This window comes from Rana temporaria, chromosome 1 (genome assembly GCF_905171775.1).
Source record: "Rana temporaria chromosome 1, aRanTem1.1, whole genome shotgun sequence".
Lineage (NCBI taxonomy): Eukaryota > Metazoa > Chordata > Amphibia > Anura > Ranidae > Rana > Rana temporaria.
Genome location: NC_053489.1, coordinates 459797222 through 459823490, shown reverse-complemented (window position 1 = coordinate 459823490; position 26269 = coordinate 459797222). Strand labels below are relative to the sequence as shown.

Here is a 26269-nt window from a genome sequence, read left to right as displayed (position 1 = left end):
GTGGTCAGCGTCGTCAGTGGGGCAGTGGTCAGCGTCGTCAGTGGGGCAGTGGTCAGCGTCGTCAGTGGGGCAGTGGTCAGCGTCGTCAGTGGGGCAGTGGTCAGCGTCGTCAGTGGGGCAGTGGTCAGCGTCGTCAGTGGGGCAGTGGTCAGCGTCGTCAGTGGGGCAGTGGTCAGCGTCGTCAGTGGGGCAGTGGTCAGCGTCGTCAGTGGGGCAGTGGTCAGCGTCGTCAGTGGGGCAGTGGTCAGCGTCGTCAGTGGGGCAGTGGTCAGCGTCGTCAGTGGGGCAGTGGTCAGCGTCGTCAGTGGGGCAGTGGTCAGCGTCGTCAGTGGGGCAGTGGTCAGCGTCGTCAGTGGGGCAGTGGTCAGCGTCGTCAGTGGGGCAGTGGTCAGCGTCGTCAGTGGGGCAGTGGTCAGCGTCGTCAGTGGGGCAGTGGTCAGCGTCAGTGGGGCAGTGGTCAGCGTCAGTGGTCTTGGGGCTCTGGACCGTGTCGGTATGGGGGGCGGTTGTGTTGTCGGATTATTTTTTTCTTTCAATTTCATTTATTTTTTTGTTTTTTACAATTAATTTTTTTTATCAGCCCTGTTGGAGGTGTTGGTGACATGCCAGGGGTCTTAACAGAGACCCCTGACATCTCCCATTTGAGACAGAGAAAGGGACAGAGGGCATTCATTCCCCAATCCTTTCTCTGCATTGAAGATGAATGGAGGGAAGACAGCGTCTCGCCTCCATTCATAAACTGAAGCAGAGTAACACACAGGTTACTCTGCTCAGTTATCACAGGGCACACAGCGCTCGGTAACGAACGCTCTGTGTCCCGTTCAGAAAAGAGAGGGGCTGATAACTGACATACCAGCCCGTCTCCGCTCTCCATCCTAACAGATCCCCACTGCAGCCTGTGGGAGAGAAGAGAGAAGCCGGCAACAGCTGCGGGGAGGTGGACACACGGAGCAGGACGAGGGGGGGCGGAGGATGAAGACACGGCGCGGGGGGGAGTGGACACACGGATCAGGACGAGGGGGGGCGACATCGGGGGTGGAGGAGAACAGGGTGCTAGAGGAGAAGGAAGACACTCGGGGATGATCGGTGCGACGGGGACAGCTGTGAGCACTGATTCCCGCCTGCATGGCTTTTCAGGTGAAAGACGCGGGAGGGAGGAGAAGAAGCAGATGATGAAAAGCCATGCAGGTGGGTCGGTGCGCACAGCTGTCCCGTCGCATCGATCATCCCCGACTGTCACGGGACATCAATGTGTTTACTCAAATGACAGGGGGCCGTGAGCGCCCTAAGATTTTAGGTGAAAAGGGCAGGCAGTGCCTGGGGAACATACAAAACACATGTAGGAAGGGAAACAAACACCTAAGGGAAGCAATGTGAACAAAGGGCAATGTGACCGTTACCAGGGCTGTGGAGTCGGAGTCGGAGTAAATTTTGGGTACCTGGAGTCGGAGTCGACAAACAATGCACCGACTCCGACTCCTACTAAATTTAGATTGGAATTAAAAAAAAAATTCCAACAGGAGTTTTATAAAGCACTAAAAGTATGATCGCTCATCAAAACTTACTGTTGAAGAAGCCATCCTTGTTTATCCAGAGATCGTTAGTGATGTGGCCAAAATAGTTACTGCAATGCCACCCACCCAAGTCAGTGTCGAAAGATTATTTTCAGCCCTAAAAATAATAAAGTCTGACTTAAGAGCCTCTATGAAAGAGGATCTGGCAGAGGCAATTCTCTTCCTTAGAACTCTACATTGAATTGATTTGCATTTGCTAAGCCTATAACTACATTTCAAGATTAATATAAACCATTTCTAGGTTTTACAGATTTTGTTTTTGGTTCATTATAGATAAGCTTTGTTTTTGTTCTAAAACAACCAAATAATGTGGTTTGTATTTTTGAACTGGTAAAGATCCTGTTCCTGATGTTTATGCCTGCTGCTACTATCCAGCCACTTGATTGTTTTCATTGTGTTTGTCTTTTGCTTAAACTGTGCAATACAGTAGACTGTTGGCTTCCCAGCCAGTAGTATTGTGGTAGGCAGGGCCATCTTTTCCATTGGGCACGCTGGGAAGTTGCCCGGGGGCCCCGCTTGCCTGGGGGGCCCCACCGGCTGCCCAGCAACCCCAGTAAAAAATTATGGAGAGTGACGGGTTAGAACTGCCCATGCCCAGTTCGCGGAAATCACAGAGAAGATCCGGTCCTCCACGAGTGTGGGGGGTTGCTGATGTAAGGGGGGAGTGAATGCAAAAATGTAAGGGGGCATGGATATAAAGGTTCCCCCTCCTATATTAGTGACCCCCCCTTACCTTTGTGTATTTAATCTAAGGAAGGTGGTCTCTGGTCACCAGAGTACCCCCCACATCAGAGTCTGCAGGATTCCCCCTTACAATGCAAGGGGGAACTCAGTCTGCGGACCCTGATGTAAGTGGGAAAGAGAAAGCAGTGGACTCTGATATAAGGTGGTCTCTGGTCACCATAGCCCATCTCCACATCGGAGTTCCCCCCTTAGATCATGATCTGCAGCGTTCCCGTTTACTTAAGAGTTCCCTTTCACTGTAAGGGGGAATCCTGCAGACTCTGATGTAAGAGGAAACTCTGTGCTGGCTGGGTTATAGTAACCTGACCTTCATGTCAATGAAGACATTTTTTTTTTTGTTTACTTTTGTTTAACTTAAACACATTTCTAATAGCACTAGCTATATGTTTATAGTTTAAATACTGACATTTGCATTGTTGGGCACTGAAAACTGTAATTTTAGGTACTTTTTTTGCAGTGGCAGTAAATGTGGTTCTGCCAGTAAATTTTATGATTTTTGTCAGTAAATTCTCGTGCGTGATTGTGTAGACAGGGCCCAGTGCACTGTATTGCCCGGGGGCCTATAATGCTCTTAAGATGACACTGGTGGTAGGTTGCGTTTCTTTCCCTCAAGGAATGTATAAAATACATTTGCATATTAATACAGAGGAGTCGGAGTCGGAGTCGGAAGTACATAAAACTGAGGAGTCGGAGTCGGAACATTTATCTACCGACTCCACAGCCCTGACCATTACAAGTACTAAAGCTAACAAATTGAGAAGGAAGGCCAGGTTTTTTAGTAGGTGAGTTTCTCAACCAAAAAAATGGTAATCCAAAACTGTGGCACATAGAGGGGGGAGCATATTCGCGCAGGGCAGAGGGTTGTAAGCCCAGAAAATATGGGTTTTAGTAATAAGTAAATGGGACTCTAGGTAGTGGAGTTAATATCACAAAGAAAGGAGGATAATTCTAGTGATCCCGAGTGGATAAAAGTGGACACAAGCTGTTTAAAGAGTCCACCATCCTAACATTAGAGAAATTCCTACCAAGGGGCAATTGAGGGGGTGCTAATGAAAATAGATTCCTGAACATGAGACCAGACAGACGAAAACTGTGTGCTGGTTAAGAATGTAAAAAATAAATGTCAAGATTAGACCCAAGTGGCCTAGACAGCTTCGGATGGAGCCAGACAATGGAGAAAAGGGATAAGTGTAAACATCAGCATTTGGTTCAGTTAATTAGACTCAACAACCTTAAAGTAAAGGGTCCTCTAAGGCGAAATGAATGTTTAGGGTATGATGAAAGTGGATTTAAACCCGATTCATGAAATTTGACTTGGGCACATATATCTGCAGTGTTTTGTTATATGTCTTCTGCTCTGTTCTTCTGTTATCAGCCTGATAACTCCTGACAAGTTCTCCATCACATATGATAAAATCAGCCCGAGTTTTGTGTTGGGGAGGATGTTATAAATAGATTAGCCGAGTCCTGAGCATGGAAAACTTATGTAGGGAGATTCGTTTCATCCGTGTATCATCGGAGGCTGTTTGCTTCGCTTGATATGTGAGGGTTTACGTCCACTTTAAGGGTCTAATAAAATAACACCACACTGTGTAGTGAATTTTTCAGCAATGAAAGAACTACATTGATGAATGAATAGTGAGTATAACCCACTATGATGTGTTTCCTCTGAGTAGACATGGTGGCAGGTCTAGCTACTGCAGAACGTAAGAAATGTTTTAAGGCTTCGATGGGCCATGCATCTCTAAAAAGGAACAAGGGTCCCTGCAAAGGATTTGAAAAGTTCTTGCAGTTCCTAAAATGGGAGAGAATTTACTACCCCTTGTGACTGTAAAGCTACAAGGACGTATAGGGAAACTATCTGCTTTTTGTCAAGCAGCAAGCAGGAATGTGTAGTAACATGGATCAGAGAGAGGACCAATAGTGTGGTGCATTCCCAGCATAAAGACAGATACGCAACCCCTCCGGAAAAAAAAAGAAGCCTAGTCCAGTGAGGCTGCATACTGTCAGTGTCAAACGGGGTATTAAACCCAAAAATGTCATATTACCTCTTACCAATCATTATACTTGATGGCTGAATTTACTTTTTTCATTTTATTTTTTTTACTCCATCTGTTTTCAACAGGTGATCTGGCCAGTAACATACCTCCTATATTAGAGTGCCTCCTTTCTGGATGAAGGAGCACAGTGGCACCTTTGGACAGCAGCATTGTCAGTTTAGGGGGGGGGGGGGGGGGGGGAGCGCGAGATGTACTAGCTAAACTAATTTAAGACAAACTCCAGCTCGCACTGCAGTTACACAGCATCATTTTATTCCTTTTGGGATAAAGGTTTTACATGAATAAAAGCTGATCAATGTAAACACCCCTGTAAGTTGTAAATGTTTCCTCTTAACACTCTAATGGCATAATTACAGGAGAGCTTGTTCTGTTGAAAAAAATCAGGCTTATTTGGCTGGATCATAAGATGAAAATAAAGGAAAGAAAACAAATGCAGCCATCACATCTAAAAAATGGTAAGCTGCAAAATAAAGGTTTGCTTTTGGGTTTAGTAGGACTTAAAAACTTTGTCCACCTTGCTGGTCCCAATCCAGGGTTCAGACTTTACCCTTCATGATGGGCAAAACTGTGACAAACACAGTTTCAGACCCCGGCCACTTTAACCAACATGTGATGAACAGCTGATCAAACTTATACCACACTGTCACCGATAAGTGAAGATGGCACCCTCACACGGCACAAAGACTTTAAACCTTCCAGCTCATGGGGCCACAATCTAGGTGCCAACAGATAGCATGATCAACACTGGGTTTGGTTAACTGTGCAGTTAACTTGTTGCTCTGCCACCAGACATTATATGGTTAAAGTGGTTGTAAAGGATCATCATACTTTCCTCCACTGTGCAGTTTGTGTTGCACAGAGTGGCCCCGATCCACCTGTTCTGGGGTCCCACGGCGGCTCCTCCCCGCATTAGATAACCCCCTCTGGGAAGCACTCTCCTGAGGGGTTACCTTGTGGACATGCTCTCGAGTCCAGCATTCGGCATCCAATGCAGAATTCCAGACTCGCCCCCGCCCCATTGGATTTGATGGACAGCAGCGGTAGCCAATGGCTGTGCTGCTATCTATCCAATCAAGAGCCGGTAACCCATGGAGAGAGGGATGGCGGGGACGTGCCCACGGAAATTTGGGGCTCAGGTAAGTAAAACAGGGGGGCTGGGAGGCCAGGCACTGCAAGGTGGGAGAGGAAATTCCTGTTCACAACAGAATGCATCTGCAAATCAGATGTGTTCCCATAGAAGATAATGTGCTTACAATTCGCACCGCAATGCCCAGAAAATGCACACTTTTTTGGGCAATGAGTGCGAATGCAACACACATATGTGAACCAGCATCATTCAAATGAATGCATTTTAAAATGTCCTGCGAATTAGATGCGGTGTAAGCTGCATCCAATTTGCATAGGTGTGAACCCAGCCTGAAGGAACGGCCGTCCGTGCTGTTTCTTCAGAGCTTTGTGCCATGACTAGTGGCTCCTGCGCGCATGCGGGAAAGACCAGGGGAAATAGCTGTCTCAGCGGTGTGCGGGCGCCGCTGGAGGGCTTTATTTTAAGGTAAGTATTTCATAATGCGCTAGTATACGATGCATACTAGCTCAATATGCCTGTCTTATAGGTTTATTTTTTTTTTAAGTTTACAACCTCTTTAAGAATTAATGGCACCCCTGTGCATTTGCTAAATAGCAGTAAGAGCGGACAGGCAGTAGGGGAGGGTGGAAGACGACAGGAGACTGCGGCTGATGAAGGCACGTAAACTGACCACTGTGTCAGGGCTCAGCAGCCATGATATACCGTGGTAGGTTTACAGGGGTGGGGGGGGGGCAGGATCAGCCAGGTATTTCAAATGATACAGGGGGCCAAATTACACAGCAAGCACTGTGCTGTATTACATGCTTTAAAGGCGCAGAATCCTTCCCCCCCCTTTAAGGGTAACAAATGCTTTAAGTTTTAAATCTATGGGTAGGAATAGTCAGCCAGAAATTTTTTTTCTGCTTGTCTACAAGCTAAACTTTTTTTTTTTTTACAATAGGGCAATATTTAGCCAGGGTGGATATTTGCTTAAGGGTTATAATTACTTAAGCCTGGAAATTGGAACATTTTATGATGGCTATTAAAACATCAGATAATCCCTTAATTGCACAGGTCCTGTAATTGTGGTGTTATGATGGACTTAATCAAAAGGTTATTTGCTGAGTAATGTTACAGAAAAATGGTTAATGATCATTCCCGAGTTGAAATGGCAGGTTTAAGTTTCCAGATTTGAGAAATGTTTACTCAAGTTAAATGGATCCAGCATCTGAAGAAAAAATTATAGGCTGGCCCCACTATTGTGGGCTCAGAGTTCAGATCCTAAGATATACACAAGGGGCAAGTAACTGATCCAGAAGCTGCTAGTGAATCATGAGGCAACAAGCAGTCTTCCCCAGCATAAGAAGGGGTCCATCACCTATGGACTTTTATGGATGTACTGACCCAGCAAAGCTTTTGCAAGTCTAATCATCTAAAGGTAGCATGTAATAAAAATGGTATAAGAATAAATTCCTGTGTCCCGTACAGAATGTATACGTAGTTCAATTACCCCTAGTTTTATGAACTGCCCATATTTTCCTGCGTTTATAGTCTGCCTACACGTCAAATACTAAAAGTTAAATGTAAATCATTCTGGCTTGACACAGGCTGTGTATTTTAGTCAGATTAGGAAATCATATTACAATAGTATAATGCACGATATCATTAAAACCACAAGAAAACCACAATGTCGAATATAGCTTTTTTTTTCTTTCAAAAATTACAATGTAAGGATTTTGCAACATTTCCTACTACAGCCAATCATTGATGATGGATGTTTGTATACCTTGCACTTTGGTATAAAAGCTTGTAAAGAGTTAACCATTGGCATACCTACTCTGATATCTTAGGAATTGGCTTGTGTAAACATATTACTTAAACTGTGAATAAGCAATTGTTCTTTAGCCCTACAATTACTAAGCATCTAGAATAAAGTGGGTGTATTTGGAATTGCTGCAATCGAGACTGCTTGAAAGCAAGGGTGGTGAACTAAACTAATAAAACAAACAATGTCAAGAAGTGAAAAGGGGTTTTCATTTACAAGGACAGATCGAAGATTGAAATTTAGGCTTTCAACAGAGTTGAATTACTCTCAAGTCAAGCAGAGAAAATAATTGCACATCATTTCAGCCTAAACAGTAAATGGTGCTAGGTTTACACTGTTTTTCTGCTGATAAAGTAGGGATGGTTTAGAACCAGTCATCTTTTTACTGCTGTCTGGGAAATGCATTTTCTCTCCATTAGTTCTGTAAACTGCTGTGACTGGGAAAGTAAAGAAGGTGACATTCATAGTAACATATTTCTCCTGGGAAAGGAAAGCAGGGTGAAATCTCTTCAAAGATTAGAGGCAACACAAAAAAGCAGATATAAAATTCTGCCCCTTAGGCTACTTTCACACTAAAGCGCTGGGTGCGCTAGGGGTAAAACGCTGATATTTTTTGCAGCGTTTTACCGTTGTTTGCCGCGATTTTCGGCCACTAGCGTTGCGGTTTAAACCCCCGCTAGTAGCCAATAAAGGATTAAAATCGCCCGCAAAAACGCCTCTTTGCAGCGTTTTGCGGGCAGGTTGGAGGCGCTACCCTATTGTTTTTAATGGACAGGGGTGCTATAGGAGTGGTATTTTTACCACTCCTACCGCGCCTCAAAAGATGCGGCTGGCAGGACTTTTTTTAGCGTCCCGCCAGTGCAACGCTCCAGTGTGAAAGCCCTCAGGCTTTCACACTGGATAGAAAGGAGCGGCTCTTTCCGGGCGCATTGCAGGCGCTATTTTTAGTGCAATAGCGCCTCAGTGTGAAAGCAGCCTTTTCAAACCAGAACAGAGAGAGAGAGAAAAAAAAAAAAGTGTTTGACTAGAGATGCATGCTTTTTATAGCAAATATAAAACTTTACTTGGTTTGGCCCACTCTATGGCAGCGATCTTCAGCTTGCTTGTCATTGTAAGGATTACAGTCTATATCATGGAGGATTACAACATTTGCTGAGGTAAGATTTATCCCAAGTCCACCTGCTTTAGTAGATAGAAGGAATATAAATATATCCATGTCGCTATTGAATTCATCTATAAGATGTATCCTACAAAAAAATAAGGGGAAAAAAAATGTAAATATTGACAGGTACTTCAACAAACACACAAAGTTATGAAATGCACACTCTAAACCATGGGTCTTCAAACTACGGCCCTCCAGTTGTTCAGGAACTACAATTCCCATCATGCCTAGTCATGTCTGTGAATGTCAGTGTGTTACAATGCCTCATGGGATGTGTAGTTCTACAACAGCTGGAGGGCCGTAGTTTGAGGATCCCTGCTCTAAACCAAGACAACCAGAGCATGTAGAAGCAAATTCGTTTCTATTCATCTCAACAATAAAAAAAAAAAAAATGTGAATGTTGTAAGCGAAGCCGTCACATTTCCATCTTTGTAAACCATTGTTATTACAAATCATGTCCCAATGGCCCGTACACACCATCCGAATATCGTAAGAAAAATGTCGTCCGTTAGTACAGAGCTTTCGAGAGCCAATCATGACAGTTCATCCGATATTTTATCAGACATGCACAAAAAAAATTCTCGCACAATACCAGATCGTACAATTTTCGTTTAGTCAGTACAGTTGTCGTCCGAAAATACAATACAAATACATTACAACACATGACATCACTTCCTTTTTTTTTTCTGTCGTACAAGAATTTTTGTGACTTTAACCCCTTCCCGACCGCCGCATGTACATATACGTCGGCAGAATGGCACGTACAGGCACATTGGCGTACCTGTACGTCCCTGCCTAGACGTGGGTCGGGGGTCCGATCGGGACCCCCCCCCCCCCCCCCCGCGACTTGCGGAGCGATCCGGGACGACGGCGCGGCTATTTGTTTATAGCCGCTCCGTCGCGATCGCTCCCCGGAGCTGAAGAACGGGGAGAGCCGTGTGTAAACACGGCTTCCCCGTGCTTCACTATGGCGCTGCATCGATCGAGTGATCCCTTATATAGGGAGACTCGATCGATGACATCATTCCTACAGCCACACCCCCCTACAGTTGTAAACACACACACAGTGTACACCAAATCCTACAGCGCCACCTGTGGTTAACTCCCAAACTGCAACTGTCATTTTCACAATAAAGAATGCAATTTAAATGCATTTTTTGCTGTGAAAATGACAATGGTCCCAAAAATGTGTCAAAATTGTCCGAAGTGTCCGCCATAATGTCGCAGTCACGAAAAAAATCGCTGCCATTAGTAGTAAAAAAAAAAAATTAATAAAAATGCAATAAAACTATCCCCTATTTTGTAAACGCTATAAATTTTGCGCAAACCAATCGATAAACGCTTATTGCGATTTTTTTTACCAAAAATAGGTACAAGAATACGTATCGCCCTAAACTGAGAAAAAAAAATGTTTTATATATGTTTTTGGGGGATATTTATTATAGCAAAAAGTAAAAAATATTGAATTTTTTTCAAAATTGTCGCTCTTTTTTTGTTTATAGCGCAAAAAATAAAAACCGCCGAGGTGATCAAATACCACCAAAAGAAAGCTCTATTTGTGGGGAAAAAAGGACGCCAATTTTGTTTGGGAGCCACGTCGCACGACCGCGCAATTGTCTGTTAAAGCGACGCAGTCCCAAACTGTAAAAACACCTTGGGTCTTTAGGCAGCAATATGGTCCGGGGCTTAAGTGGTTAATAACCTATTTAATTTCTACTTGCGACTATTAAGCGAAAATATTTGATCTGTCGTACGATATTCGGATCGTATATACACATAGCATCCCCTGTGGGAATAATACAATTCTGTTTATAGATTTAGCAAGCAGACTTACAACTTCTTTCCAATGGTGTTGCACAAGACACTTTACAAGGATGCAGAACAGGGATGTGCAGAACTCAAGAGCAAGGCAGGCAATGCACCCAAGGCCTCCTGCACACGTTTTCTTATCTCTCCTAAATGCCTTTCCTCCTGGCAACAGTGTTTTAGAAGAAAAAAACGATTGTTGCCTGTAAACGCATTTTGGCGCTTAAAATGTTGATTTAATTGACCAGAATAATTTTTTCTGGCCATTAAGCCGAGTTTTTCGCGCTGAAAATTGTGCTGAAAATGCCCCCTCTCGGCTTATACTCGAGTCACCGTTTTGCGCTTGATCCCCCCCAGGCCTTGGGGATCCGGTACACAGTGGCCGTAGGTCCCCTGGACCCCAAACTTGGCACACATGTAACCCCACTCTTCTCTTTTTGTCCGGGGAACCTACGGCCGAGGAGCACTGATTTTTCAAAGCCGGGTACGCCTTCCATAGACTTCTATGTTAAACGTCAGTTTAGGCATGGACACTGAGGCATGCACATGGACAAAGTGGGGCACAGTGAGGCATGCACATGGACAAAGTGGGGCACAGTAAGGCATGCATATGAACGCCCTAGGCTTATACTCGAGTCAATATGTTTTCCCATTTTTTTGTGGTAAAATTGGGTGCCTCGGCTTATATTCGGGTCGGCATTATACTCTGGAATATACGGTAATGCTAAAACACTAAATGTGCCTAGGTGCATTTACATGCAGCAAGCATTTTTTTCTGGATGCTGGCAATGGGTTTCTTTTTCTGCCTCTAAACCCATATATGTGCATGGACACATAGGCCCAATGCAAGGGCGTTTAACCACTTAACGACCGCCGCACGTACATATACGTCGGCAAAACAGCATGGACAGGCAGAACGACGTGCCCGCTGCCTTTCCGTGGGTCGGGGGTCCGATCAGCACCCCCCCCCCCCCCGGTACATGCGGTGGTCGGTAAGCCTCAGGGAGCGTTCCGGGATGAGGGCGCGGCTATTCGTTTCTAGCCGCCCCCTCGCGATCGCTCCCCGGAGCTGAAGAACGGGGAGAGCTGTATGTAAACACGGCTTCCCCGTGCTTCACTGTGGCGGCTGCATCGATCGCGTGATCCCTTTTATAGGGAGACACGATCGATGAACGTCAGACCTACAGCCACACCCCCCTACAGTTGTAAACAAACACTAGGTGAAACATAACTCCTCCAGCGCCCCCTGTGGTTAACTCCCAAACTGCAACTGTCATTTTCACAATAAACAATGCAATTTAAATGCATTTTTTGCTGTGAAAGTGACAATGGTCCCAAAAATGTGTCAAAATTGTCCGAAGTGTCCGCCATAATGTTGCAGTCACGAAAAAAGTAGTTAAAAAAAAAAAAAAATAATAATAATAATAAAAATGCAATAAAACTATCCCCTATTTTGTAAACGCTATAAATTTTGCGCAAACCAATCGATAAACGCTTATTGCATTTTTTTTTTACCAAAAATAGGTAGAAGAATACGTAGCGGCTTAAACTGAGGGAAAAAAAAATTATATACGTTTTTGGGGGATATTATAGCGAAAAGTAAAAAATATTGCATGTTTTTCAAAATTGTCGCTCTATTTTTGTTTATAGCGCAAAAAATAAAAACCGCAGAGGTGATCAAATACCACCAAAAGAAAGCTCTATTTGTGGGGAAAAAAGGACGCCAATTTTGTTTGGGAGCCACGTCGCAAGACCGCACAATTGTCTGTTAAAGCGACGCAGTGCCGAATCGCAAAACCTGGCCTGGGCATTTAGCTGCCTAAAGGTCCGGGGCTTAAGTGGTTAAAGGAAACCCCCGCAAAAAACGGCAGATGCATCTAGGAGCCGCAGAAAAAACGCACAGTGTGCATGAGACCTACAATTACAGCTGTTTTTCTGTGTGTCTTTTGTGCATCTTTTGCTGCCAAAAAGAAGGTGGCCTTCGAATTGTGCATAAGGTGTCCATTCCTGAAGTGGAATACTATAGCCAGTATCCCAGCTTTACAAGATAACATTTGCAAAGAATGGATATAAAGACAGAGAACAGGTAGGCAACCATTCATAAACAGACTTTAATATGCAAACTAGCATGAACACATTACATTGCATTATCTACTTTCAATGGAAACCCAAAAGGTTGAGCTTTTATACACACCTGTCTGCTATCGGAGTCTTCCCATCTAGTCGGAGATACCGATGCTGGTGGTGCTGTAGAAAGACCTCCAATACGTCCAACATCATAGTGAACTGGCTGAAAAGTACAACTCTGTCACCCTGCATAGAAATAAATGCAAAATAATCATAAAGAGTTTGCAGTCGATTTTGTGCCGTTTTTGTTACATGTCAATGTCTATTATTAACCACTTCCATACAGGGCAGTTATACACCCATCCATACCATGCCTATTCTGGCACTTCTTTCCTACATGTACAAATCATCATTTTTTTGCTAGAAAATTACGCAGAACCCCCAAACATTATATATGTTTTTTTAGCAGACACCCTAGGGAATAAAATGATGGTCATTGAAACGTTTTATCTTGCACGCTATTTGCGCAATAATTTTTCAAACGCCTTTTTTTTGGAAAAAAATTGATTCATGAATTAAAAAAACAAAACAGTAAAGTTAGCCCAATTTTTTTGTAAAATATGAAATATGATGTTACACCGAGTAAATAGATACCTAACATGTCACGCTTTAAAATTGCGCACACTCATGGAATTGCGCCAAACTTCGGTACTTAAAAATCTCCATAGGCAACGCTTTGAAATTTTTTACAGGTTACCGGTTTAGATTTACAGAGGAGATCTAGTGCTAGAATTGTTGCTGGCACTCTAACGCACGCGGCGATACCTCACATATGTGGTTTAAACGGCGTTTACATATGTCGGCGGGACTTGCGTGTGCGTTCGCTTCTGCGCGCGAGCTACTGGGGACAGGGGCGTTAAAAAAAAATATTTTTTATTTATTTTTTTACATATTTATTTCTTTTTTTTACACTTTTTTTTTTATTTTATTTTTTTTATTATAACTTTTATTCCTATTACAAGGAATGTAAACATCCCTTGTAATAGGAATGTGTGTGACAGGTCCTCTTTATGGAGAGATGCAGGGTCAATAAGACCCCACATCTCTCCTCCAGGCTGGAAAGCATGAAATCGGTGAAAAAAAATTCACCGATCTCATGCTTGCTGTTGCTTAGCAGCCGCAATTGCGGCTTTGTTTACTTACGGGGACCCGGGCGTGACGTCATCACATCGCGCCCGGGTCCTCCGACGGTCATAGAGATGACTGGTGACCATCTGGTCACCAGTCATCTCTATGCTTCCTGCCAGCGCCGGACGATTCGTTCTCCGGGCCCCCGATGGCACGGGAGAGCCCGGAGAAGCACCGGATTGCGGCAGGAGGGGGGGGGATGTCCCCTCCCGCCGCCTGTAAGAACGATCTAGCGGCGGAATCGCCGCTATGATCGTTCTTACGTTGTGCAGAATCGCCGGCAGGAGAGAAGGATATCTGAATGATGACTCTAACTGCAGGCATCATTCAGATATCCACCCGCAAAGCCCAGGACGTCACATGACGTCCTCCTGGATCGAGGAGGGGTTCCTGCCGCCGTCATTTCACAATGACGCGGTAGGGAAGTGGTTAAGTTTCTCCTTGGGTTTTAAAGCAAATCAACCATGAGCCCAGTTTCACACTGGGCTGCGGGAATGAAGCTGTGATAGTTCAGCTGAACTCACACACTTTCACTCCCACTGGCAGTCCCATTTTTACCCGCAATTTCAGAGACGTCTGTGCAGGTTTCTGCACAGATGTCAATGTAAATCGTGGCCCGAAATCGCAAAAAGTAGTTCAGAAACTACTTTTTAAAATTTTTGATGCGCCACCACACCGTTTAGGATGGTGCCATTGTCGGCAAATGCAGCCAATTTTACATGAAGGGTGAAGGATTGTGTATATAGGATTGTATATCACCTGCTAAACCTTCAAAAAAGCCTTCCCCACCATAAAGGTGTGCTCCCACTTTCCAAAGTAGGTGAATGCTTGGTAATCTTGAACATTCACCTCTGGCTACCTCTTTGGTTTTTCCGTAAGCTGTTTCTTAAGCACAAACTTTCAAGGCCTGCCTCTGCATCCTTAGCTTTCTTAGGGTGTTAAGCCCTAGTGCATGCTAATGGCATCCCCATTGTGGGATACTTTGGCTACCTCCAGAAGAGGAAACAATCAGTGTAAGCCATGTTGTACAATGTCTCTGACTATTCAAATGTCTCAATTTGTTTGGATCCTGAATCATCAGAAATCAGTGCTGGAATCTTCGCATCACCTGCAAGCAGCTTAGACCACAATGTTTCTTCCATAAGGGAATCCAAACTTTATTTTCTCTAATGTTCTTGTCACTTAGTCTGGGAGTTACCCATCTATCAGCTGTTGCAAGAGTCAAATGTCTCTGGGTGACCCTTGTCAAGGCTTTACTTCATTCCCAGTTCCTCCCCAGACTGTCTCAGCTCTTCACTCTGTTGTGGGACAAGTTGGTAAAGTTTCCAAGCAGCCCTAACTGTTTGCCCATGAGGATCAGGCAGTTCCTGGCCTGATAAAGCAATCTTACAGATATGGCACTGGTGAAAACTTTCCCTTCTAACTTCTGGAATTCTTGTCTCAGTCTATCTTGGAGCTTCAGAAAACTGATAACAAGATGCAATTCAGATCCTGATCTGAATGTAACTTCATGTTCTAGTCCTGTTTGCTGGGCTTTTCTGAGGGTAATTAATTGGAGGCCAGGCTTCCCCCCAACTGATTACATCTGGACTTGGGGAAGTGGTCCATACACTTGAATGTTCCTCTGGTGGGAGCAGGGAATTATCTGGGAAGTTACCATTTACTATACCCTGTTTGTCCCTTGTAATTCTGCGGGATCTAAACTTGCTTTGTTATTTTTAAGAACCACCGTTTCAACTCCTTGGAGGTAATTCTACTCTATTTCACCCTCAAGGGACACATGCCTATTAATTGCCTCTGAGTGATTGTCTACCTTGACAGCTTATCATAAAATTGAACCCCATATTTTTTTGGAACTGGGATCGGGTTAAGTTGACCACTTTCTGACCTAGTTCAGTTCTAATCTTCCTCCAACCAGGACGTTTTTATATTGATCATTTTTGAGCCTGATGTAGATCCCTTGCTCTGTTGCCCACCCATTAGTTAAACTGCATTTGAAAGTCCTGAAGGTGAAATACCGTGTTAACCAATGTACTGATAAAAAAAAAAAAAAAAAGGTTTTTGTATTCATCATAAAAAATTTTTCTTGCAGACAACTGAGGGATAGGTTCTACACCCTTCTGTGTTTATGCTCATGGTACTATTTTTCTACAAAACTGAGGCATGCGGATAGTAGGATTGGGTTATTCTGGCTGTCGAACAGTTTGTTTGCCAATGCTCAATCATCCTGTTGGCAGCAGTATACCCCAAAGGTTAACGATGTCCAGTGTTTCTCAATGGACTCAAAGAAAATAATTCTATGGGAAGTACAAATATTTTACTTGTAAAACAAGGGAAAGGGAAATTACCTTCTTCTTAAGGTCAGATAGTAAGTTCTCCAGCATCTCAAATTTCCCAGAATCTAAAATGAGCTGTTTTTCAAGTGTAAATGTAGATAGGCTTGAGAATTCATTGCAAAGCCTGTGTAGTTCAAAATCTGTCATAACCTCCATATCTTCAAAGATGAGATCAGGATTGGCTTCACAATGTGTAGGTTCCTTTAAAAATATAATACAAAATAAAAATGCATAGTTACTTTTACTTAAATTCATAAATAATATATTGACACCTTAAACAGTTCTAGGGAAATAGATCAAAGACTTCAGAGAATATAAGAGACAAACTCATAAGTTTCTCTTCATCTAACCTTTACATTTATACCCACCAAACATCCCTTTTAAACTGGAAATGTAATTTAATGTCAACAACAGGAATAATGCATTGATAAAGTAAAAATATACTTCCACTAATGCAAGTTTAGAAATCACATATTCAGGTCATGGAAAGTGCTCGCCTGCCTGCCATGCCAACTAGAGAAAACACTTTTAAGATTATTTCTATTATCATTGCCCTTCACATGAAAGCAGAAACTGAGTCGTGAAAGGCTAGCAAATTAACAGGTGCCATTATGTAAATTAATCACCTAGAAAGCTGCAGACAAAGGACAACTACTTGCTAAACAGCAAAGGCACTAGAGCACATGGTACATAGAATGACAGCGACATGTATTTATGCGAGGGAGGAGGGGTGTCTTAAATGACACCTGATAAGAAAATATGGAGCGTCACAACATTGTATACTTTTATCCTCATGTACAATTTTCACTGTCTAGTGTCAAAAATAATCTTCATAAAACTAGCAGTGTTGTAGTAAACGATAGGAAGAATATTGGAGCTTGTGACTATATCAATAAGTATTGCTTTCCTACCAAGCCAGAAAGGCTGCTACTTTAAAAATGACATTTCCCTAGAAATAATGTGCACATACTTTGACAGCATGGACACACAATACGCGTAGCCCTGGATAAAGCTCTGCATTTAGGAAACAATATATGATGGTAAACGAAATAAATATATAAGCTTAGGATGAAAGAATCCGAGGCACTCTGCTTTTTTTCTTGGGCCTTGGCAAAGAAGCCTTATCCTTCAACTAATGCAACCATCACAGATCATCTCCCTCAGCTGTATGCAGACCAGCAGTTTAACAAGAAAAAAGTGTTCCTCGCAAAAAAAAAAGAAAAAAAAAACACAGTCTCAGATCAGCTGTATAATCTACTTTGTTAAAGTTCATTTACACTTACACTGCACTTAAATGTTGGTCGGCGCAAGGTCACACAGAATTGTTTTTTTTTATGTTCCCTGTTCACACTGGAGCGCATGCAGTTTCTATGCATTGGAGCTGAGAAGCGGGGCATAGAAATAAATATCACTGTGTGACATTTTCAATATAAGCGAACAAAAAATAAAAAAGGTAATCAAATCAAAAAGGTGTCAGCTCCCTCTAGTGGCTATACCCTGACATCGGCTCAGAGTTCAGTTGTAGCAGGAAGTGAAATCCATGGAAGGTAAAAATATAAAGAATATACATTTAACTATGGCAACAGACCAAAAAAAAGGGAGAGCACAGCAGTAGAAAATAATCGAACCTGTGAAACCTATTCAAGTCAATTAAAACTCATTGCTGCACTCATAGCAGAATTTCAAAATTCGACACCTTGGCAAGATTTAAAGAAAAAGAAGAAACCAGATAGTAACTAATACTAATAATGCTAAGAAACAATAAAATAATTACTTTGTTAACATACTTTCTTTTCATTATTTTTCCTCATTCACATACAACAGGACTTATTGGTGGAAAAAAAAAAAAAATAACTTGCATGATCAAGTCGTCTCATTGCTTGCTATTGTTTACTATTTTCAGATTGGAAATAGATGGAAAAGGCGGACAAGATTATAGGGAGGGCAAATTACGGTAAGTATGGAGAAGAGGCAATTTGATACAAATTTTAGTCACTGCAGAAGCAGCTGTCATCTACAGTGCCATTTCAAAATGGCCCTGACATGGGTGCTGGACCAAAGGCAGTCACAGAGATGCGGTCTGGTGTTCAACCTAGGAGCTGAATCAATCACCTTTTCAGCATATGATTATATTAAAAGCATGCAATAAATATAAACTATTCGGTGCTGCAAAACTTTCCTGCCTTTAAAATGACAAGACATGATGTTCTGAGAATGTCCTGTAAACTGCTGCAATTTTGGGCTGGTCTCATTTTTCTCTGAGTTTCCCTGCAACAGATTATTAAAACAGTGATCTACAGAAAACAGCAAGCCTTGAGGAACAGACAAGAGGGTAGGGATCTCTGTATCTTGCAATGCACTTCAAGAAAAGGAGTTTACATGTAAACTAAAAATCCCAATTTTCTAACTGTACATCACAAGACACAGAAGACTTCATATTAATGACTACTTGGGATGTCTCAAAGCACTGAATATGAGGAGTGGCCAACACAGCAATAACACCAGATTTTAACACCATCTTATCTGGTGAAGAACTATGAGAGGTTACTTGCAGGAGAGCACAGCCTACTTCGAGATCCTAAGATCTAAGGGCAGTCAAAATGACAACCTTGTCCAACAAGCAACTAGAACATCTCTTGGAGAGGCTCAAATGAAGTCTGCAAAACAAAGAAAGGTTCCCATGGAGTCACAAGGGATGCACAGTGGGAAACAATCCGTTTGACACCCTGCACAAAATCTTTTACCAAGGAGAATGGTGATGCACTGTTGCCGCTTTCTGTTTCGAGCAAATCGAGAGCTGAGACATTAGTGCTCATTTGATTGCTCAGTTCTTGGTCTTGGAGTTGAGATGGGACAGTCACTGCTTTCTGCTCTGAGCAGACTTCAAGCCGAGTGATTAGTGGTCATTTGATCACTCAGGTTTGGTCTTCGAGTCGGCATGGGAGAGTCACTGCTTTCTGCCTTGAGCAGACCGAGAGCTGGGAGATCAGTGGTCATTTAAATGTTCAGTTCTTTGTCTTAGAGCTGATGTGGGACAGCTGTAGCATCACACAGGTAAGTATGGATCTTTGTTTTTTTTCACATCCCATATTTCTTCATTCTAGACAGCCTCCTTCTCTTCCACATTTTGAGGATGTTCCTCCAACACAACATCCCTCCCAGAAGAATGTCTACGCTTGCAACCCAGGTGTTTCAACCCATTGAAAACCCCAGATAGCTGATCTCAAAGACCAGAATGGCTACTCCCCTGATACAAAGAAAGCAGGGGATTGTGCCCCTGAGACAGTAGACATACCAGATAAAGGCAGAGCCAATATGACCTTTTCGGGAGCCATTGCAGGGAAAACAGTGCAGGTGGTCCTTTCAACCCGATAGGGATTTGGGAGCCTACTGCATCATCCTTGCCTTCACCTTGCTCAAGGCATGCCAAGGGTCTGTAGGCCTTTTATACCCTGAGGGGAGCGGTCTCCCAGCTGAGAGAAGTGTGAGCGGGAGCCAAAACACCTAAGTGGCAGTCACTCCCTGTGAGCAATTTCCCAGATACTTTCGGTGCTCTTGTGCTAAAGTAACTGTGCAATGGCTGTGTCAAATAAACCACTGGGCGTATCAAGCAGCAAGATCCTGTAAAACAGTGGTCCCCAACCTTTTTGGCACTGGGGACCGGTGTTGGGGAAGAAAATAGTACCAAGGCCCAGGATTATTATGGTGTCAAGATGATTGAAGCACATTATTTCTATTACATTGCAATATACAATGAAATAGTTCAACTTGCCATAATGCAGAATGTACCACCAAATGCAGTGTCACTTGCCACGTCCCCTGCCACCAGATGTGGAGTGTCACTTGCCATGTTCCACAAGATGGGGTTTGTTATTGCCACGTCGCCTGCCACCAGATGCGTTTTGTCCCGTGCCACGTCGCCTCCCACCAGATGAGGCTTGTCACCTGCCACCAGATGCGGTTTGTCCCTTGCCACGTCGCCTGCCACCAGATGCAGTTTGTCCCTTGCCACCAGATTCAGCTTGTCAATTGCCATGTCGCCTGCCACCACATGAAGATGGTCACTGCAGTGGTGGTAGCACAGGCGTGCGCATTAGTTCAGAGGCAAGCCTGGAGTAGTGGGTAGTGAGGGAGAACAGCGGTGATTGGGGGGGTGAGCGAGGATCTCATCTCTCTGCTCCCCTGCCTCACCTCCAGCAGTGTAGCAGTGTTCTGCCGCGCTGTGTGGCCATAAGAGCAGTGATGCAAGCGGGCAGTAAGCCTGGGTTCACACTGATGCAAATTTACTGCGGGTTTAAGGAGTTTAGGAACAAGCAAATTTGCAGGTCATGTAAAAAGCATAGTATTCCATGGCTTTGGTTCACATCTATGCGTTGTGAGTTTGGTGCGAGAGAAAAAAAAAAAAAAAATCTTCTGCGATGCAAATTTCTATGGTGCAGTGCAAATTCTATCTTCATTGGCTTCAATTGAACTTGCAGTAAACTCACAGCACATAGTTCACATCTCTGCAAATTGTTCAGTCTGCCTCCTAAAATTTGAGGTAAAAATCGCAATAAATTCAAACCTGTCCACCTAAAAACGGCAAAGCTAATTCACACCTCACACAGGACAAAAAAAAAAAAAAAAACAGATCAAATTCACAGTACATCGCAGTAGTGTGAACCTAGGCTGAGAGATTATCTCATCTCTCTGCTCCGCTGCCTGTCCTCCAGCATTATAGCAGCCCTGCTGTGAGCATGGAAGAGCGGCGATGCAGGTGGGCGGTGAGAGATGATCTCACCTCTCTGCTTGCTCTCCTCAGTGTAGCAGCCCCACTGTGAGCACGGAACAGCGGTAATGCGGGCGGTAAGAGATGACGTCATCTCTCTGCTCGCTCCGCCGCCATATGTCAGAAAGTGCAGCCTTCACATGTTGCTGCACCCAAGAGTACCAGAAAAACTGTGCCTGTGCAGACGCTCACAATGACCCCATCATTTGTGGTGCCGTTTTGTAGTGCTCTGCCTGAGAAAAACAGCCCACATACACACTGTTGCCATCTGCTCCACTTGGACCCAAGGCGCTAGCTCACCAGTCCCAACTGCAGGTCTAATCGTCACGCATTATGGCAGGACCTCCAGGGACTCATTAATACACCCCTTCTCCCCACCCCCAAGTTATCATCCTCTGGGGATCAATGGCCTGTTAGGACCTGCAGAGCAACCTATCAGCGAAGTCTCGCGTTACAGTGTACTCTGGTGGTCACTACGTTTGCGGACCTTCTCTACTCTTGCATGTGGGATGCAGTTACAGTCACGTTTGGCCTACTGGCCATAGCAATGTAGCTGGGTGAAGCATTCCCCGTCCCATAAAGGTTATTAGGGAAAAAGTCCAGAAAGTATGGCACTAAAGCTTACATAATTAGATCCTCAAAGAGGCATAGGTAAGCATATCCATTACCCAAGGACATTAGCTAAAAAGTTAGCTGAGCTGGGGTAGGATTATGCCTGAGCAAGAATTCCTGCCTTTTTGCGGCCAAAGCCCATTCCTTTGTGTCCTGTAATGTACGATTATGAAGCTTTATTTTAATCAAATGAAACTTTGCTACAGGATAAAGCAGGGGTAAGCAATTAGCGGACCTCCAGCTGTTACAAAACTACAAGTCCCACCATGCCTCTGTCTCTGGGTGTCATGCTTGTGGCTGTCAGAGTCTTGCTATGCCTCATGGGAATTGTAGTTCTGCAACAGCTGGAGGTCCGCTAATTGCATATCCCTGGGATAAAGCATCTCTGTTCTACATCATTTTACTATGGAAAGGCATCCAACAACATCCCTATATATTTCGCCAAATTGGCTTCATCAGAGGTTACACTATGACCACAGATTCGTGTAAAACAGCCAGCTCTATCAAAAACAAAAAGATCATCATATAAATAATAGTCGCCCCAAAAAGGACCCACCTTTATTTAGCCTTTTTGGGGCGACTGGTCAGCACATGTCTGTACTCATAGAAAAATGTATTATATGTTAATATGACTATTTGTTTATATGATGTTTTTCTTGTTTTTGATAGAGCTGACTGTTTTACACAAATCTGTGGTCATAGTGTAACCCCTGATGAAGCCAGTTTGGCGAAATATATAGGGAAGTGACATCATACCTGACCACCAGCATATTTGAAGTTGGGAACTCCAGCGACCCAGATAGCCCAGTACTTCTGTAACATTATATATGGTTTTAAATAAGTTTATCATGTGGTTTGTATAACAATTTCATGATATTTTAATAAATAATTAAAATTTACTGTGATGTTGATGTCTTAATATTTGAAGCACAGTTATAATCCCACCATCCTCTTTTTCTATATACTACCCATTTGGGATGAGGTGCGCCTTTTTGTTTCTCTTTTTGAAATTACATGGATCCTTCCTACCTATTTAACAGTTCACACCCATGCGATGCATTTTGACAGCCCATTCATTTAAAAGGGCACTGAACTGTGCAAACATTAGTGCTTACTCCCACTTTGCACTGCACCAAAACACATGGTACTACAGTGTCATGCAATTTGATGGCAAAAAACACAATGTGTTTGCAATCTGTATTTGATTTGGCTGTTAACAATACACTGGCATCCGCATGCAGATCGCAAGAGCAGCGTGTTCACATGAGGTACGGGAAACACACATTAAACGCTACTTTCCCCCCCCCCCCAACTTCATTTTGAATTATCAGGTGACCAGAGCATTTATTATAAGCCATAAATAATTCCTAATGTTATTAGCCGGAATTTACTTAAACTGGAGAAGACCATATACCTTTGCATGGCAAACAATCACCTTCTAACCTCAGCTTGTTTAGTTAGTCTTTTGACATAAAAGCTTAAAACCGATTGGTTGACATGCACAACTGCTCCAGATTCTGGCAGCTCCAGTGTTTGCCACTTGTAGGAAAACACAGTGAAAGCAATTGACTATCAAAACATACTAAATTCTACCATCTAGTGGACATCAGGCAGTACTGCTATGCATTATTATGCTATTGGTTTATAAGGGCTGATGTACAGTAATCATCAAATACAACCCTCAGGGGTAAATATGTACTAATGCATGAGAACAAGTGCACTAGACTGTGATTTCCCATAATACAGCTTAGTTATGTGTAGTCAGGCTTTGAGGGGAAATGCAATTTGTTTTTTACATGAAGAGACGCTTCTTAAATCATTAAGAACCTGTTTGCATTCTTATAGACTTGTATGTGGAGAGAAGTTGTTTTGAAGTGAACTTTTTAAACTGTCGATACCATCACCTTCACAACATCTGTAAATGTTTATACTAACTTATTCCAATGACATTTGGTATAGATGGAAGCCCTGTTGAGATTGCATAGCACAGCAATATTGTGTTAAACTAAATCAACAAGAGCATGTCAAGCACACAACAGATTATACAACCCAGCATAAAACACAGCGACAGAAGATGATACCACTTGGTAAGTGTGTGAACCATAACAGTTCTCCTCCTGAAATTGTTTTTTAGTATGCAGTCTAAGGCAGCAAATTTATTTCCTGCAACCAAAGGTTGCAGGAAATAAATTTGTACGATTCCCCCATCAATACAGTGTTGACAGGGGGAATCAGCTATTTTCTTCTGGCAGGGGATGGGGGCAGCCATCCCCGCTGGGAGAAGACAGTGATTATCGATAGAAGCTATAGGACCTGCTAGCGTGAATTGCAAGATAATTAGGCAGGTCATACCCAAGCTGAACGATGAATCAACTAGGTACATTCAGCCTGCCCATTAATGGTTTAAATTTCAGCCGGTTCCTGGTAAACTGGATGAGATATTTATTAGCAGTGTATGGCCGGCCTTTTGGCTTCTAAAGTGGAAGTGCGGAGGGTGAAGACCCATAAACTAGCATAGAACGCAGGCTCGTCTGTTGCCGTGATGACACATTTTGCGAGCATGCGCTTTGTCATAGTCCTATAACTTCGGCACTTCTGGCTTACACCTCCCGTCATCCAGACCTGATCACCCCTCTTACTGCTTGGCTCTCCTTGTTTGGCCTTCCGATCCTTACCATCATGATGGGCACATACAATGTAGCATTTTCAGTCTCCTGGAGGGCTCCCGGTGACAATATACTATCCCACGGTATCGCCCCTTCTCCACACCAACCCTTCTTTCTGGACCAGGCTCCCATTCAGGATGGCATGAATATTGGCGCCCCCCATCCGTGCTCCACAGTCTGGTATTCTGGATGTTAACTCAACGCCCTTGGGACCTTTAGTGTTATTGTAGGCTCAACTCATTATCTTTTTATTCAATTTGTTTATTAAAAAAATAAAAACGTTGTTCTGATATCCAACCCATTGAACGCTGTCCACCAATATTTATTTTTCGTGTGTTAAAGTGCTAGGGTATATCAACGTTATTTAAATTGATGCCTTCGTCCCATCAAAATATTGTAAACAGAAGGGAGGCTAAAATGGACTATGATGGCATCGTATGTGCAACTGATAATCAGTTAAAATTATAATATAAAATAATTTTATTACAGAAAGTAGAAATAGTTCATGTACATTTACAATAAAATACTGATTGTGACAACCATGAAACAACTTCTCATTGACATTCTATTACCAATGATACATCCAATCCATAATTGTTCAGCGTACATTATTGTAAATGTACATGAACTTTTTCTACTTTCTGTAATAAAAATGTATATTATAATTTTGACTGACTATCAGTTGCACATACGATGCCATCAAATTCCATGTTAGCCTCCCCCTTCAATATTTATTTTCCATACCACATCTCCATATGTTCTAGCTGCACTGGGTCTAGTTATATTATTACACATCAAGCTTTGATGGTATGACCCACAGTTTTAGCGCTCAAAGATCTAAGGTTACTTTTTTGCAGCTTCATTTGAATGCCATTCCTGTAGGCATTTTGTGGCACCCCCTTAAGCCTGTCTGAAAAACATCCATAACAAGGTTGCAAAATATAGTGCAAATTGTATGTTGTGCCAAAAGCAGGAATTTTGACACAGCTGCCACTGCTTCCAAAATGAAGGTAGAGACAACTATCCAGGTGTCAAGAGGATAAATCCAGATGTATAGGTAGTTTGACACAATTCTTCTTCATTTAACATTTGTTGCAAACTTTTAAACAAAATGGAGGATCCAGTAAAGTAATGGTAATTTCATGAAGGTCTTTAAGTTTTCATGGTTGCTCGCAATAGTCCTAGTGGACAGGAAAAAAGGTTTAAAGAAAACCTTTTTTTTCCCACCAAATGGAGCAAACTCTTATTTTCCATTTTAGGAAAGAAAAAACATATACATGTGTCCTCAGCACAATTCGGTGTACGCTCATCAATTGACGCGATAGACCAAAATATGTGTGTCGGGTGAAAACTATAAAATAGTAGTTGATTCTTAGCAGTTGGTTTTATGCAAATGTAAGTATGCACTTTCCCACCTTTCTTGTACACAATAGTGTCCACTTAAAGTGGTTGTAAACCCAATAAAAAAAAAAAAAAGCAAGACATAAGGCAAAATGATCTAGTATGCATAGTATACTAGTTCATTGTGAAATACTCACCTTAGATCAAAGCTTCTGCAGAGGTCCCTGTACACAGCTTCGGCCAGCGACATCGCTGCCGGAGTTACTTTTGGGTATCGCAGGTGCATGCGCATGGGAGCCGCCAGTAACAGCACACTAACTGAAGCAACAGCACGAATGTGCCATTGCTTCAGTGCGCATGTGCCGATGACGTCGGCACATGCAGGGGACATCTCCTAAACCGTACAAATTTAGGAGATATCCGGGGTAGCTACAGGTAATCTTTTGGCTTACCTGTAGCCAAAAGTGGATTGTAAGGGTTTACAATCACTTTAAGGGCAGGGAAGTATGAAACGGTAATTCAAATTGTTTCATGGATGTCTTGAAGGAATTGAGATTCAAAATGGGAGGTTTACTTGCGTTACCTCATCTTTTATTCTGGATTTGATAGGAGTGACGTTGGAAAGCCTGCGGAATGAATGTTGACGTGCAGTTCACTATTTAGTGTATGTGTGTGTAATTTTTAAACTTAGAAAAATTTACTATTTTAAGCAAAAATATAGCAGCAACACATCTCAAAATGTTGGAGCAGGGTAACAAAAAGCTGGCAAAGTATTATATAGTTTTAATGTAGAAGTGTAATATGGTTCATCCAGATACCACATAGTACTTACCGTAAGCATCAGTTTGGACATACTTCTTAACTTCTCTGCAGTATAGTACTGCCTGTGTAGTAAAGGGTGATTGGCCATTTTTCTTAAGTGCATCATTACATTGCATAGTTCAGTATTTTTCTCTAAAATACAAAAAAAAAATTAAAAGTTAGATTTACTAGCATGGTCTTTTCTGGTAAATCACTATAGTGCTCCTGACAGATGACCTTTTCACCAGGACTT

General features: G+C 42.8%; 1 protein-coding gene across 1 annotated transcript in view; it reads right to left on the bottom strand.

Moving 5' to 3' along the window:
• The window catches only part of SMARCAD1 (SWI/SNF-related, matrix-associated actin-dependent regulator of chromatin, subfamily a, containing DEAD/H box 1), a 175558-nt gene that overhangs the window by 10304 nt on the left and 138985 nt on the right, over positions 1–26269 (bottom strand). The window contains exons 19-22 of the mRNA XM_040327899.1: positions 26048–26169; positions 15841–16029; positions 12432–12550; positions 8334–8516 (exon numbers count right to left, since the gene is read on the bottom strand). Of these exons, the coding sequence (XP_040183833.1) occupies positions 8334–8516; positions 12432–12550; positions 15841–16029; positions 26048–26169 (613 nt within the window). The remainder of the gene's footprint in view (positions 1–8333; positions 8517–12431; positions 12551–15840; positions 16030–26047; positions 26170–26269) is intronic.